Here is a 13,079-nt window from a genome sequence, read left to right as displayed (position 1 = left end):
GCTCTCTTTGTAGCTCATTCTTTTTCGCCCCCAAGTATTTTGGGTTATGGCAGCCACCTGAGGGAGAAGCTAAGCATTTTGGTGGAGAGTGGTTGTCTCCACCTAAGGCTTGCCTAGGAATCCTGAGGGGTCCCAGCATCTGCATGTCCCCTTCTTCCCAACTAGAGCTGTTGACCAAAAGCAAAAATAAATAAATGAAACGAGGCGGCGTCTGGCCACGCTGGGCTGCGCTTTGCAGCCCGGGAGGAATGCGCTGGGGCTTCGGCAACGGACTGCGGCTGGGCTGAGCTCACAAAAGCTGCGTTTTTGACCCAAGAGGGAGAACAGAGGCGGCATTGAGGAGCGCGGGGCCGGCCGGCGGGGAGCAGCCACGCCGGAGCCCCGGGCAGCCATCCGCCCGCCCGCCTCGGCTGCGGAGGTTTTCCGAGCAGGGCCGGGCGGCATCTGGCTTCAAGGTGTGATTTCAGGGTGCTCGGTGCCAGCTGGATGGGAAAAGGGCACGAAAGTGGGGATTTTTTGGCATACTCTCATCGCTCACAGGCAGCGTCAGCCTCCTCCCCGCCTCACACGCAGCTCTCGGCATCACAAGCAGCCCTGGGGCTGCTGAGTGAATCGGGTTTTGTTTGGAGGCTTCCTGCTGGGAAAGCAACGGGGTCACTGAGGTCAGATGGATATTCCGCAGCTGCGCGCTGGGAAAAGCCCACAGAGCTCAGCCAGCATGAGGGGCAGCACAGCCGGACGCAGGTTACTGGTAAATGCCTCTGGAAAAGCACCAGTAGGTTGGCTTTTGCAGAGAAAAGAAATTTTAGGGTAATTGCTTGTGAAACAGCATGAGGGGTGAGCAGCTACTGAGCTGCCACAGCCGAAGAGGGGACACTGGTAAGTGCCCGATATCCCCCTCCCGTCCCGCCATGGGTAGAGGCGCATCGGGGCTTGGAAAGCCGGGTTCAGGGGACAAGGACAGGCAAATCCAGTAACAAGGAAAACAATCGGCGAGGGGGCTGGGAGCTGGGCTGAGCCGAAGCCAGAGGGGACGACGACAGCCGCCGTTCTCACCTGCGCTGCCTCAGCCCCGGCTGGCTCCAGCCTGCCACTGCTAGCCCAGCATAAGCATTTGTTCCTGGACACCCTCCAGCTTCCCGTCAAAAACGTCACAGGACAGAGAGAAAACATGCCCCCGACCCATGCAGATTTCCGCGGGGCTAATTGCTCCCATTAAACCCACGGACTCCCGCCCGGTGCCAGGCACATCGGGAAGCCATAGGGAACACGGCTCTGAGACTGGAGCAGCTGAATTCCCCCTGAGCTGGCTGGGGGGAGGTTTGTCCCCCCACAAGAGGGGCCTCCTGCTCACCCTGCTCTGGCTGCTGCCAGGCTTTGCCTGGCTCGTTCCCTAGAGGACGAAAGGCATGGATTTGGGAGGAAAAGCACGCATTGGGAAAGTCATAGCAAGAGACAATGCCTTAGAGCAAGGACATACATGCATCCAGACAGACCCCGCAGGAAGCCCACACCAGGAGCTGCAATGGATGCAGCCTCACCCTTTCTCATAGACACCAATGGGAAAAAAAAAAAATCAATCCTCTTTTCAAAAGATCTAAGCTTTCAGAAATAAAACTGTACTAAAGCTTGGTTTAAAATAAGCAAATAAAAGAACCCCAACCTGCAGCTGTACTGCCTCCAGGCTCACCTCCCAGCCTGCTACAGCTGTGCTTTGGGGGGAATTCGGGAACATTGTGGTGACGCTGATTGTCACCAGAGAGACCTTTTCCACAAGTAGCCCAGACCAGCAAGGGGACACATGTCCCATGGGACAGGGCCATCAGCCACTGCTGCTTCTCCTTGGAGTCATTGCAGGTGACACAAGATGATGTAGAACCAGTGAGAGCTTTAATAAATGATGGATGTGCCGTTCCCCTCTAAATGGGATCTTTCTGGGAAATTATTCCCTCCTGCCAGTCTAATCTGGAGCTGACTTTGGACAGGAGGTACATCCCGCTGTTTCTCTGCCTCCCTCTCAGAGCACTCAGGGCTGGCTGGGGCCATGCTGGCACGGCTGGGCTTGCTGTGGAGAGGCAGCCCTTGCTTGAGGCAGAAGCTGCTGGTGCCAAGTAAGAGAGCAGTCAAGGTGGGCAAGTCTCTAAAATGCCACTTTAGATGCCCTGCAGTTCAACACCCAGGTGGCCCTGATGGGCCATGAAGCCAAGCCGCCAGGTTGGCCCACAGAAATCCATAAAAAGGCCTTTTTCCAGCCTGGCATGAGGTTTGTCCCAAACAGCAGAAGTGGTGGCTGCTCTGCCAGCTGCTCTAAGCCCCCATTCCCTTCCCCTCACTTGTTCCAGCTCCATTTAATGGGATCAGATGAGCTAATCCCTCCTCACAGCACTATCAGATGGGATTTCTGCACAGGGGCTGGAGGGAAGGAAACCCATCATCCCAGCAATTGCCTACCCTCACCCAGCCCTGCTGGCTTCTGCTGGAGGCCAGATCCACCCTTGCCTTTCTCTCCATCGTGGGGCTTGGTGTGGTTCCTGCAGGGAGCTGGTCTATGGCTACAGCTGCACCATCCAAACATCCAAACACTGGGTCACTGGGGAGACCCATGGGCCAGTGAGGGACCCATGAGGGCTGCAGAACATACAGACATTTCAGCATTAAATGACAACCTTGTTTTCTGTTGTGTTTTTCTAAGAGACTGCATGCCTGACCAGACTGCATTTCTTGGTCTGCATCCCATATTTATCCTGTAATTACACCTTCGGACAAAGGCTGCCTGTCTGTGAGGCCCATTTTTTTAAGGACACAGTTTTATTCTATGCTCTGCTTTCACTCTAGTGAAATCTGGGGGGCAAGGGGAAGAAACTCCCCACACTGGGAGTGAAAGCTGCTCTTTCTCAAAAGCTGCCCCAAGAGCAAAGGAGCTTGCTCAAGCCCTCTCCCTTTTCCTAAAGAAACCTCAGCTACTGACATCCTTTATGCTTCTCTACCACTCCACAAGGATTAATGCCACAAACCATGTTATCCCGTAAAAAAAGGTGTCACCACACTGTCAATCTGTGGGCTCTGCTGCTGCAGGAGCCAGAGAATTTACAAGGAGATCCCTGCAATCCTTATAGCCAGGCAACTGACATGAATAAAGCTGATAAATCTTCTTGTTGCACCTGCCTGGATCACAGCACAATAAGGGATGAATTCCCACAAAATGGCATTCTTGTAAAATTCCCAATGTCTGCTGTATGCTTGGCTCTGGAGGGGTAGGGAAGATCTGCATGGAACAAAACCCAAAGGCAGTTGCAGGAGCTGTTTGAGCTGGGGTTTCCTCCAAGGGAAAGAACAGCCCATGCTTGGTCCCTGCTCACCCCGTGCTGGGGGCTGACATGAGCCTGGCCACCCCTGGTTCCCCAAAACTTGCCTTGGGATGAGCCCCAAATTGTAGATGGCAATGGCAGGTAGGATGAAGCCTGTCACCACAGCACACTGAGCCTGGCTAACTCATCCTGCTGCACTGTGCAGGAAAAGAGGAGCTGGGGAGCACCTTGGCACAGAGCATGCTGCGATCCCAGGAAAAAGGAACAACATTGTGGCACAGCCCTGGGGTGGAGTGGAGAGAGATACCGACTCCCCGTGGCTCTTCGCATGGACACAAAGATCACCTTAACTGCAGAGACCATTGCATTTCACCGTTGGGGTTTTCCCACCCTTTTCTGGGTGGAATCTGTGACCAATTTATGGTCTGGCATGTACAGATATGCTGCCTATAAATACATGTGACTGGTCCAGCCTGACCAAAATAGGGTGATTTTGGTGCTGTCATCCATGGGAAACAGCTTGTCTTCTCAAGCCACCAAAAAACTGGAAATGAAAAATGAGGTTTGTTGGGGAGAGAATAAATATAAATGGGACCTTGTTGATTTCTGCTAAAAGTAGATTTTTATGTATAGGGTATAAAATAGCCAGTGTTGATGTTTAAAAACAGCCAGGAAGTGTCTGAATTGGCTTTTCCAGGTGATTCTTTGCCCTGAACTGACATGGTTCCACCTTGGCTGAAGCAGAGCTCCCTGGCATGTGGGGACAACCAGCTTATCCAGGCAAAATGGAGAGCTATGGGGCAAGGATGGGCCAGGCAGTTTGTCTAGAGGAATCCATCATCCCTGGGAGACTCAAAATCCTTCTTTCCCTGAAGCAGAGCTTCCAGGAGCATGGCTAGAGAGCTGCAGCCACACTGGTGCCACTGAGGCTGTCACAGGATGATGTGCAGGACATTTCTGTGGGCAGAGGGAATGTCGTGTGTGAGGCTGCTGATACAGGAGAGGATTTGGGGTTTTGCAGAGATGGCTGTGAGCCAGAAACAGAGTCTCCAGCAGCTTAGGCTTGGCAAAGAAGGATGGGACCTTCAGCCTGGCCCAGGTGGAAGAGCTGCTCTCTAGAGGAGGGTGAAGGGAGGAATGTTATCCCTCTTCCAGCCTGTCTGGGATATTGCAAAGTTATGGAGGCCAAACTGCCCTGATGATCAGAGTGGGCAGGACAAAGATGCAGAGGCTTACAAGGGGTTTGGGCGAGTGCAGAGCAGGGGCACTTGTGGCATCCTAAAGTCTCCCCAGGCAGCACCGTTGTACCCATCCTTGGACTAATCAGAGGGATGTCTCTTAGCTCTGGATGATGTTGGATTAAACCTGATGAGGAGAGGACTCACAGACATGTATATATACCCATGCTGCCTGTCTCAGCATGGCAAACTGGGGCAGGACTGTCTCACAGAGCCCCTTCCCTACACCTCTTCCTTCCCACTGGACCCCTGCCATCCTACAGGGAGCATTTGGTCCATGGGGCAGCTGTGAGGAAAAGTCCAGGGAGCCTGGAATGGGGCAGAGCAGGCCAATCACTGCCCTGGGCCTGCCCACCTGCCTCTGCCCCACCGACCACCAGCAGGAGACAGTCCCCTCTCTGAAGCTGACCAGCTTTCACCATCTGCCTGCAGCCAGCTGGAGAACTGTCATCAAAACATCCCATTTGCCAAACCTGAGACCTCACCTGTGCACAGAACGCTCCCTCTGCCCACAGCTTTGGGCATTCCGAGCTTCTTCCTGTTTGCCTGGGGTTGGATGTGAGGTTTGCAAAAAGGCTCCTTTTACCTTCCCTGTTTGCTCTGGACACTCTTTTTGCCATTGACCTTGTCTTGCTTGTTTATGCATTTCCAACTCACTGTCCCAGAAGATTTCCCCCCCTCTTTTTGAAAGGTTGCCCTGATCTTCTGTTGTCCAACCAGATTCACCTGATGGAAGCCCTCATATACCTGGAGGGGAAAACACCAGGTGACGGGGGAAGTTAGCAGAGTATTCCTGGAGTAATGGATTGCTCCTAGCAGTGGGTATGTGCTGTAAACTATAGGCAAATGCCTGGCATGAAAAGCCCAAAACTGCCTCTGGAAAAGACAGAGCTGGGCACAAAAGCGCAGAGGAATGGGGACAGGGCAGCAGCACTTGGGAAGTGGCAATTCATGCTCAGCATCCTCATCTGCTAGGAACGGGCCTTTGATCCAGCTTTGTTCCAGCAGGATGAAATGCCAAGGAAGTTATACAGGTAAAGACAACCCTGCCAGGACTGAGATGGGTGTCACAAGGGGTGCCAAGCAAGCCTGTCCATGTAATTTGAGGGAAGAGCTTAAACTGGATTTAACTTGCGGAGTTCATCCCTTTAGAAGTGGCGGTGTGTTTGGTTTTTCACAAATTTTGCTCTGAATTGTGATTTCCCAAAGCCAGTAATTGCCAGGCTCTTCCAGCAGCCTCCTCACAGAGGTACCATGCCAGCACCAGGAAAAAAGACAGGAAGCAGACCTGGAGCACTGTTACCCGGGGGATATTTCCCAGCCTCTGGACATTCATAGCTCCTGGATCTCCCGGCCAGGACAGGTGCCTCTCTGTTTAGCAGCTGTGAAGGGTTTATATTGCACAGATTATTCAAAATCATTTTTCTCCTATTGAAAATTTTAGCATTTCCATCTGAGTCCTGTGTAACAAATAGCACCAACCTACCCTGACCTTTCCCATCAAGGACCTTTGCCACTCCAGCTTCGTTGTTGGCTGTTCCCTCCCTCCCCTCCCAGCTCTGTTCCAGGCTGTAGAGCGTGGGGTGCAGGAACGGCCCCCCCCTGCTTTCGACCCCTTTGTCACCCTCCTTTCCCAGTTCCCGAGCCCCTCCTGCGGCCGAGGCAAGGGTGCCCTGGACCTTGGACGCCGTGTCCCGTGTCCCCACAGCCGAGCTGGCTGCACCCTCTGGCGGCAATCCTGAGTCCAGGCCCAGCTTTTCCAGGAAAATTCCTTCGTCGTCTCCCACCCACAAGGTTGGAGGGAGTTTTGCTGGGAGGGGGTTTTGGCACCGGGCTGTGTTTCGCTGAGGGAGGGATGAGGAGCAAGGGGGGAGCAGGGGAGTGTGGGGGCAGCTCTGCCAGCTCACACCACTGCAGTGTGTGCAGCAGCTATTTTTAGCCACAGGGCCAGCAGCTATATTTATCCAGAATGCCACAGGAGCCGAAAGTCTTCGGGGCAACTTCCGTGCTGCAGAAGAACACGATCTGGATGTCCTTTATACTGTCAACCTTCTCCACTCCCTACTCCCCTTCTCCAGGGGCCTTTGCTGCCTCCTCAGCCCTTCCCTGCTCCTCTTTATGTCACACTACCTCCACCATGGTGATGCTGAGCTCTTGTCCCTGCCCATGGTGGGGAGGTTGGAACTAGATGGTCTTTAAGGTCCCTTCCTACCCAAACCATTCTGAGATTCTGTGATCTTCCCTCCGTCCCTCTTGCACAGCCATCTCTGGGCTCCCTTTCCTGCTCCACTCATATCAAATACATGTTTTCTGTGTTTAAGTTGGACATCAGGAGGAATTTCCTCACAGAAAGGGTGATTAGACATTGGAACGGACTGCTCAGAGAGGTGGTGGATTCACCATTCCTGGACGTGTTTAAGGAGAGACTGGAAAGATTGAGTGCCATGGTCTGGTTGACATGGTGCTGTTTGGTCATAGGTTGGATTCGCTGATGTCAGAGGTCTGTTCCTAATTGATTCTGTGATTCTGTAATCTTCATTTCCCTCTCCAAGGGGTTGTTTCTTTGGGTGGAGTGGGCCATCCTCTGCTGCATTATTCACCCAGCCTGCAGACTTGTGAAGTTTAGAGCACAGCTCTTGGCTTGTAAAGCCTTTGGTTCCCTTCTCATGTGGGTGTGTACATGGGGGACTGTTACGTTCTGGTTACCGAAGTTCTTAGAAATGCCTCTGCCCAAATTAAGGTGCAAAGGAGACCATATGCCAGTGACAATATTGTGGGAGAGAGAGAGAGAAAGAAAGAAGTAGAAAATAGGTGGGGGGGACAGAAAGAGAGTGACAGGGACAGAATAAGGAAAATATCACCATCTGTGGAGCCCAACGATGTTCCATTGATCCTCTCCATCTGGTCATCTTGGTGGTGAAGGTCCCCCCGGAAGGCGTAGAATCCAATGGGTTAATACATGCTCAGGCTAGGTAGGAAAACCCAGGCACCTCTCTGGGCGGGGGGAGTTTGCCATTGTCTCTTACAACAGACTCCAGGTTTGTCATACCACGTGCAGTCCTCTGGTGCAAGGCTCCAGGAATGACTCTGGGGGGCACTTTGGGGGGTCTTTGATGGATTATGTCACTGCCTCAGCTGCCTCTCACGTGAATGTCCTGTGGATGTGGCCTGTGGGGCTGGGGGTTCCACAGCTGGGCCAGTTTGTGTTAGGGAGGATGGGTGTTCCCTGCCTCTGACCAGAGGTTACACCCGAAACCTCCTGCCCCTCCTCATTTTGGGGGGAGTAAACCTGACTTCTGTGGGCTGTGGTCCCCCCCACCCCAAACTCAGGGAAGAATCTCTGCTGTGTTTGCGTTTCTTGTGGATGCATTCTTCTCCTTCAGCTTCGTTTGTTTTTCCCTAGGCCTGAGATGGTTAAAGAATGGTTTTTCCCTTTATCTAATCTTAGTGGTTTAATTTATAGTCCAAAGTCCCAGTCAGGTGTCTTCAGGGACGCTTCTTTTGTTGTAGCTTCTTTATACAGTTTTTGTTATAATAAGCAAAACTTTATATCAGTGTTTGAGGCATGAACTATTTCAGTCTCTGACGGGGCCTAGGGGAGGTGGCAGGTGAAGTGCTCTGCGCTCGGGACAAGGTGCTCGTCCGGCAGGAGCCATTCCCCGCCCGGGGCTCTCCCGCCCGGCAGTGCCGGCTCTGGAAGCTGGCTCAGCGCCGAGGAGCCCAGCTCCGCCCGCAGCTCCGCCCGGGGAGGCCGTGTGCTCCCCGGGAGGGCTCCTGCGCCGCGCTCCGCTCGCCATGGGCTCCCGCCTGTCCCTGGACGACTCCGTGCGGGTCGTGGTGGTCGGGGGCGGCTTCGGAGGGACGGCGGCCGCCAGCCTGCTCAAGTCCTGGGCCGTCCCCTTCGTCCTGGTGGACGTGAGAAATGCTTTCCATCACAACGTGGCCGCCCTCCGGGCCGCCGTGGAGAGCGGTAAGGGCTCGGGCAGCTCCCCTGTCCCACCGGGATCGGCGGAGGGACGCGGGGAGCGGCAGGGAACGGGGTGCTCGCACTGCCTCCTCCGCCCTGCGATGGTGAAAGACTTGATGTTTTCCATCTGGAAAACAAACACTTGGCTCTGGGAGGACCCACAGCCCGTCTGTGGTTAAGCTAGTTGCACATCTGCTAGGAAAACCGAACAAAAACTGCTCAAACCATATCCCTCCTTCTCCCCTCCTTCTCCCCACCCCCCCCCCCCTTTTTTTTTTTTTTTTAATTTCAAGGGTTTAGAAGGTGACTAAGCTAAAAGTAACAGCAGCTGGAAGGGGTGAGTCAATCACTTTCTGTACCTGGCCCTTGAAATGTGGAGCAGCTCAGCAGTGAAGCCCGGGATGATAAAACCCTGTCAGAGAGCTCCTCAGGCCTGTCTGGGCCCTCAGTTGGAGGCTGGGCCAATCCCATTACTCCAATCACTGGGGAATTTAGGGGCAAAATATCACATTCAAGTCTGGCAACAAGCATCAAAAGGATAGCAGAAGTTTGGTCTGAGAGGCAGATTACATGAAAAAAGCCTCTGACACCCAGCCTGAAATTGCCAGGACCACAGAAACAGTTATGGGCAAACCAGTACAGGAGATATGAGGAGCAGAGACAAAGCCACCTAGCCCAGGGTGTCACCTGATCTGAGGAAAAAGGTCCTGAAGCTCCTTGCTGGGCAGAGATAGCACACAGCAAAAGCCCAGCCCACAGTCCCAGATGCATGCCATGCTTTTGTTTGAGCAAGGACAACATGGTGGGGGTTAGAGAAGAAGGAGTTGTTAGCCTCCACAGAAGGAGAGCTCTCCCATTGTCTCGTCTTCCCACAGGATTTGCCAAGAAGACTTTCATCTCCTACTCGGTCACCTTTGGGGACAGCTTCCGACAAGGCAAGGTCGTGGGCATAGACCCTGGGAGGCAACAAGTCTTGTTCAGTGATGGCAAGGTGGGTGTTGCAATGACCTGGCTGCCTTATGGGATCACCTGCTAGTGCAGGGAGTCAGCCTTCAGCAGGGTGCGTTCCATCCTCCTGAAGAACTTGGCATCTTTCCCTGCATGGCACCATCCCTTCCAGCCAAGCTAAGTGGCCTAGAGCTGTGCTGGGATGTGGGTGTGCAGTAAATACCCAACCCCATCTCCTGCTCAGCTGAGCTTTTATTCTCAGACCTGGATTTAGAGCTCAACTATTAACCCCCAGAGCTCAGATCCTTATTTAACTGCAGGAAGAAACAAGAGCACAGCATCAATCACTCTTTCCAGCCAGAGCATCTCATCTTTTTTCAGGAGAGGGTAAGGAAGAGAAGTTAGTCTCTGTAATCAGCTGTGAGTGTCCAGCATAAATATCAGGTTATTCCCTGTAAATTTAGGGTAACTTCTTTAAAGCTCTCCTCAACTCACCTGAATGGTGCTTCTCTCAGACCTTGAGGAACAATTACTTGGTGTCACTTGGACCAGGTCTCTTCCTAAAGTCACTTCCTGATAGCAACAAGTACTTTTCCGGTTACCAGCAAGGGATGGAGATGAGGAAATGAGTGACCAATACCTAGGAGGCAACCACTGTGTTCTAGGCTCCGTTTTAAAGTGTCTAATATCCCATTCTACCTTCTCCCCTCCCAGGAGCTTCACTACTCCCATCTCATTCTTGCAACAGGCAGTGATGGGCCATTCCCTGGGAAGTTCAACCAAGTCATTGACATGGAAAGTGCCATCCAGACCTATGAAGACATGGTTAAAGAGGTGAGGAATCAACTCCTGAGGTGCTGTCTGCCTTTGTTCAGCCTCCCTGTCCCAGATACCACTGTGGCTATCTGGAGCCAGCTGTGTCTAAGAGAAAGGGACCATGAGAGACCATGGTGTGCAGGGGGAGCAGCCAGGACAAGGAGCTCATCATGGCTTCTCTAGCATAAGGGGAAACCTAAATTACTCAACAGTGTTACAGGGTAGGCAGGAAGAATGCAAAGGGCACTCCTTTCTTGTTTCCTCTTAATGAACTAAGAGGATTATTGCTGTTGGGCTTGTGCTGTGTGTGAGAACAGTCTATGGTGTGACTGAAGGTATTCTGGCTTCCTGCAATTTGCAGTTCCCTTGTAACACAAATTTTCTCTTGAAGATTGAGAAATCTCAGCGCATTCTGGTAGTGGGAGGTGGTGCTGCTGGAGTGGAGATGGCTGCCGAGATCAAAACAGAGTACCCAGACAAAGAGGTAGGAGCATCTTCATCACAATTAACTTCATCCTGGTTTCTGAGACTGTTCTGTGATGGTGCTGCTGGAGGTACCTGAGATGACTGCACATCCAGTTACTGAGCCTGTAGCCAGCCACAGCAAGGACTGTGGTACTAGGTGCCCCTTCCTGGCTTGTTCTTGCAGGCATCAATCAGGGTGGAGAGAGGCCAGCTATAGTTGTTCCCACCTTGCATGCAGTGTGTCTTGTTCTGTTTCTGTGCCCCCATTTGCTGTTTTGTCCCCAACAGGTCATCCTCATTCACTCAAAAACTGCACTGGCTGATGTGGAGCTGCTAGCCAGTGTCCGTCAGGAGGTGAAAGAGATTCTCCTCAGGAAAGGAGTCCGGCTGCTGTTAAGTACGTCCTTAGCAATACCTCTGAAGACCTACAAGCTGCTCTTCCTTTAGCCAAAGGATCTCCTAATGTCCTCTGACTTTTTTGGTTACACATGGCTCCCTTGAATTCCTGTTTCTCTGGGTTAGCTGGAAACCACAGCCTAGCAAAGGTTTGTGACCCAGGGCTCTCTGTTGCAACAGGTGAAAAGGTCAGTGACGTGGAGAACCTCAGACCAAACCAGTTCCAGAAAGACATGGTAGTAAGGACAGAGAAGGGCACTGAGGTGGTTGTTGACATGGTGGTGCTGTGCACTGGGATAAAGATTAACTCTTCTGCATATGCTGCTGCATTTGGTAAGTGAAAAAACCCAAACCACTGGGTGGGGAGAAGTTCTTCAGTGTCTGGTGCTTGAGGAGTGTGAGGTGGGGAATGAACTGTGTAGAGCCTGCGGGGGTGATTCTACTGAAATATCAAAGGATGATGCATTGCACGAGACTGCAGTGATTAACTACAGCAAGGCAAAAAGCTGACACATAGAAAAGAGGGTGAAAAACAATCCCTCACTTTGTGTCAATTAAATCAGCAGCATTTTGGGGTCTTGGGCCACACCAAACAACACAAAGCTGCTTCTAAAAACCTGCTGTTTGGCAAAACAGGTGACAAAATGGCAAGTAATGGTGCTTTGAAAGTTAACAAGCACCTCCAGCTGGAAGGCTATGAGAACATCTATGCCATTGGCGACTGTGCAGATCTCAAAGAGCCCAAGATGGCCTACCATGCTGGGCTCCACGCCAACATCGTGGTGACAAATATCATCAACAGCCTGACACAGAAGCCTCTTAAAACCTACAAGCCAGGTAAGGTCAGCTCCTAGCACCTGGCCTTAGGTGTTGGGCTGCTTTTCTGCAAGGAACAGCTGTCTAACTTGCACGGGACTCTGAACTCACTGAATGCACTGTGAAGGAACTCACAATTGGAGTTGATTATGTCAGCTTATAGCTCAGGCCTCATTTTAGTCCTTGAAAAAGACACAGTGTAGATATTAATTACTGTGTCAGTCTACCACACAATGTGTCCTTTCTTCACTAATGTCTTGATAAATCTACTGGTGGGAGTCTGCTATTCCTCAAACTTATTTTCTTTTCTTAAAATTGCTCACTGTCCAGTTAAATCCCAGGAATAAGATGACTTCCCATTTCCTTTTTTCTCCCCTTACACTAAAACAAACACAAACTGAACAATCTGGTCTCAAAAATCTAGTTGGGTAATGAGTCTTCTTGTTCATGAACACTGATGTAAACACTTACCAGAACTCTGCTGAGAGTTGTTCCATGTGGATGCAGGGGAGCTGGACAACAGTTGCTTGACTTACACCTCTACATCTTCTTTGCAGGGTCACTAACCTTCCTGCTTTCCATGGGCAGGAATGATGGTGTAGGCCAGGTGAATGGTTGCTATGTGGGACATCTCCTGGTGACCATTGCCAAGAGCCGGGATCTGTTCATCTCCAAGAGCTGGAAGACGATGGGACAGACAATGCCCTCTTAAGAGGGCACCAGTAACAATCCAGCAAGGAGTACAGCAACTGGAAGAGGGTGAGGGTGCACTTCTATTGCTTCTACTGACTGATATTGTCCTCTGCAGCACCTCCTCAAGCCACCCGTCACCGTGCCACAAAAAAGGGGTGCCTGCCTTGCTGTAAAGGGGAAGGAGGCACTTCCCAAATGAACTGCACAGAAGTTCCCATGATAAAAAACAGAGAAGAAATGTTTCTTTTACTCCCCCCGCTGAGAGAGCTCTGAGCAAGAAGTTTGGCTTACCTTGATTTGTAACAATAAACACTGTGGCTTTCAGAATCTCTGTGGTTTGTTTGTTAATGTTGTTTTGGTTTTTTTCCCTGGCTTTCTCTATTCTTGCTCCTCTAAGAAGGACCTGCTTCTTACAGATCTGGCATCTGCTCT

At 51.7% G+C, this 13,079-nt stretch overlaps 1 protein-coding gene across 1 annotated transcript; it reads left to right on the top strand.

Moving 5' to 3' along the window:
* Positions 1 to 8,252: 8,252 nt before the first annotated feature.
* On the top strand, positions 8,253 to 12,974 carry AIFM2 (apoptosis inducing factor mitochondria associated 2). The gene is made up of 8 exons (XM_042033483.1): positions 8,253 to 8,516; positions 9,389 to 9,504; positions 10,176 to 10,295; positions 10,669 to 10,761; positions 11,031 to 11,139; positions 11,319 to 11,471; positions 11,775 to 11,975; positions 12,512 to 12,974. Exons 1-8 carry the CDS (start codon positions 8,342 to 8,344, stop codon positions 12,664 to 12,666), a joined length of 1,122 nt encoding a protein of 373 aa, XP_041889417.1. The 5' UTR covers positions 8,253 to 8,341; the 3' UTR covers positions 12,667 to 12,974.
* Positions 12,975 to 13,079: the final 105 nt, after the last annotated feature.

The sequence above is a fragment of the Corvus kubaryi genome, unplaced genomic scaffold (genome assembly GCF_017639235.1).
Source record: "Corvus kubaryi isolate FWS band 111438036 unplaced genomic scaffold, C.kubaryi_AGA036_p1.0 37357, whole genome shotgun sequence".
NCBI classification, from domain to species: domain Eukaryota; kingdom Metazoa; phylum Chordata; class Aves; order Passeriformes; family Corvidae; genus Corvus; species Corvus kubaryi.
The sequence above is the reverse complement of the archived record's forward strand: the minus strand, read 5'-3'. Positions and strand labels throughout refer to the sequence as shown.

Bases quoted from the DNA above. Each gene is read 5' to 3' on its own strand.
- AIFM2 (XM_042033483.1), top strand. From the start codon at position 8,342: ATGGGCTCCCGCCTGTCCCTGGACGACTCCGTGCGGGTCGTGGTGGTC. The intron at 8,517-9,388 runs GTAAGGGCTCGG...GTCTTCCCACAG, and splicing joins CCGGGCCGCCGTGGAGAGCG to GATTTGCCAAGAAGACTTTC. The intron at 11,472-11,774 runs GTAAGTGAAAAA...TTGGCAAAACAG, and splicing joins TGCATATGCTGCTGCATTTG to GTGACAAAATGGCAAGTAAT.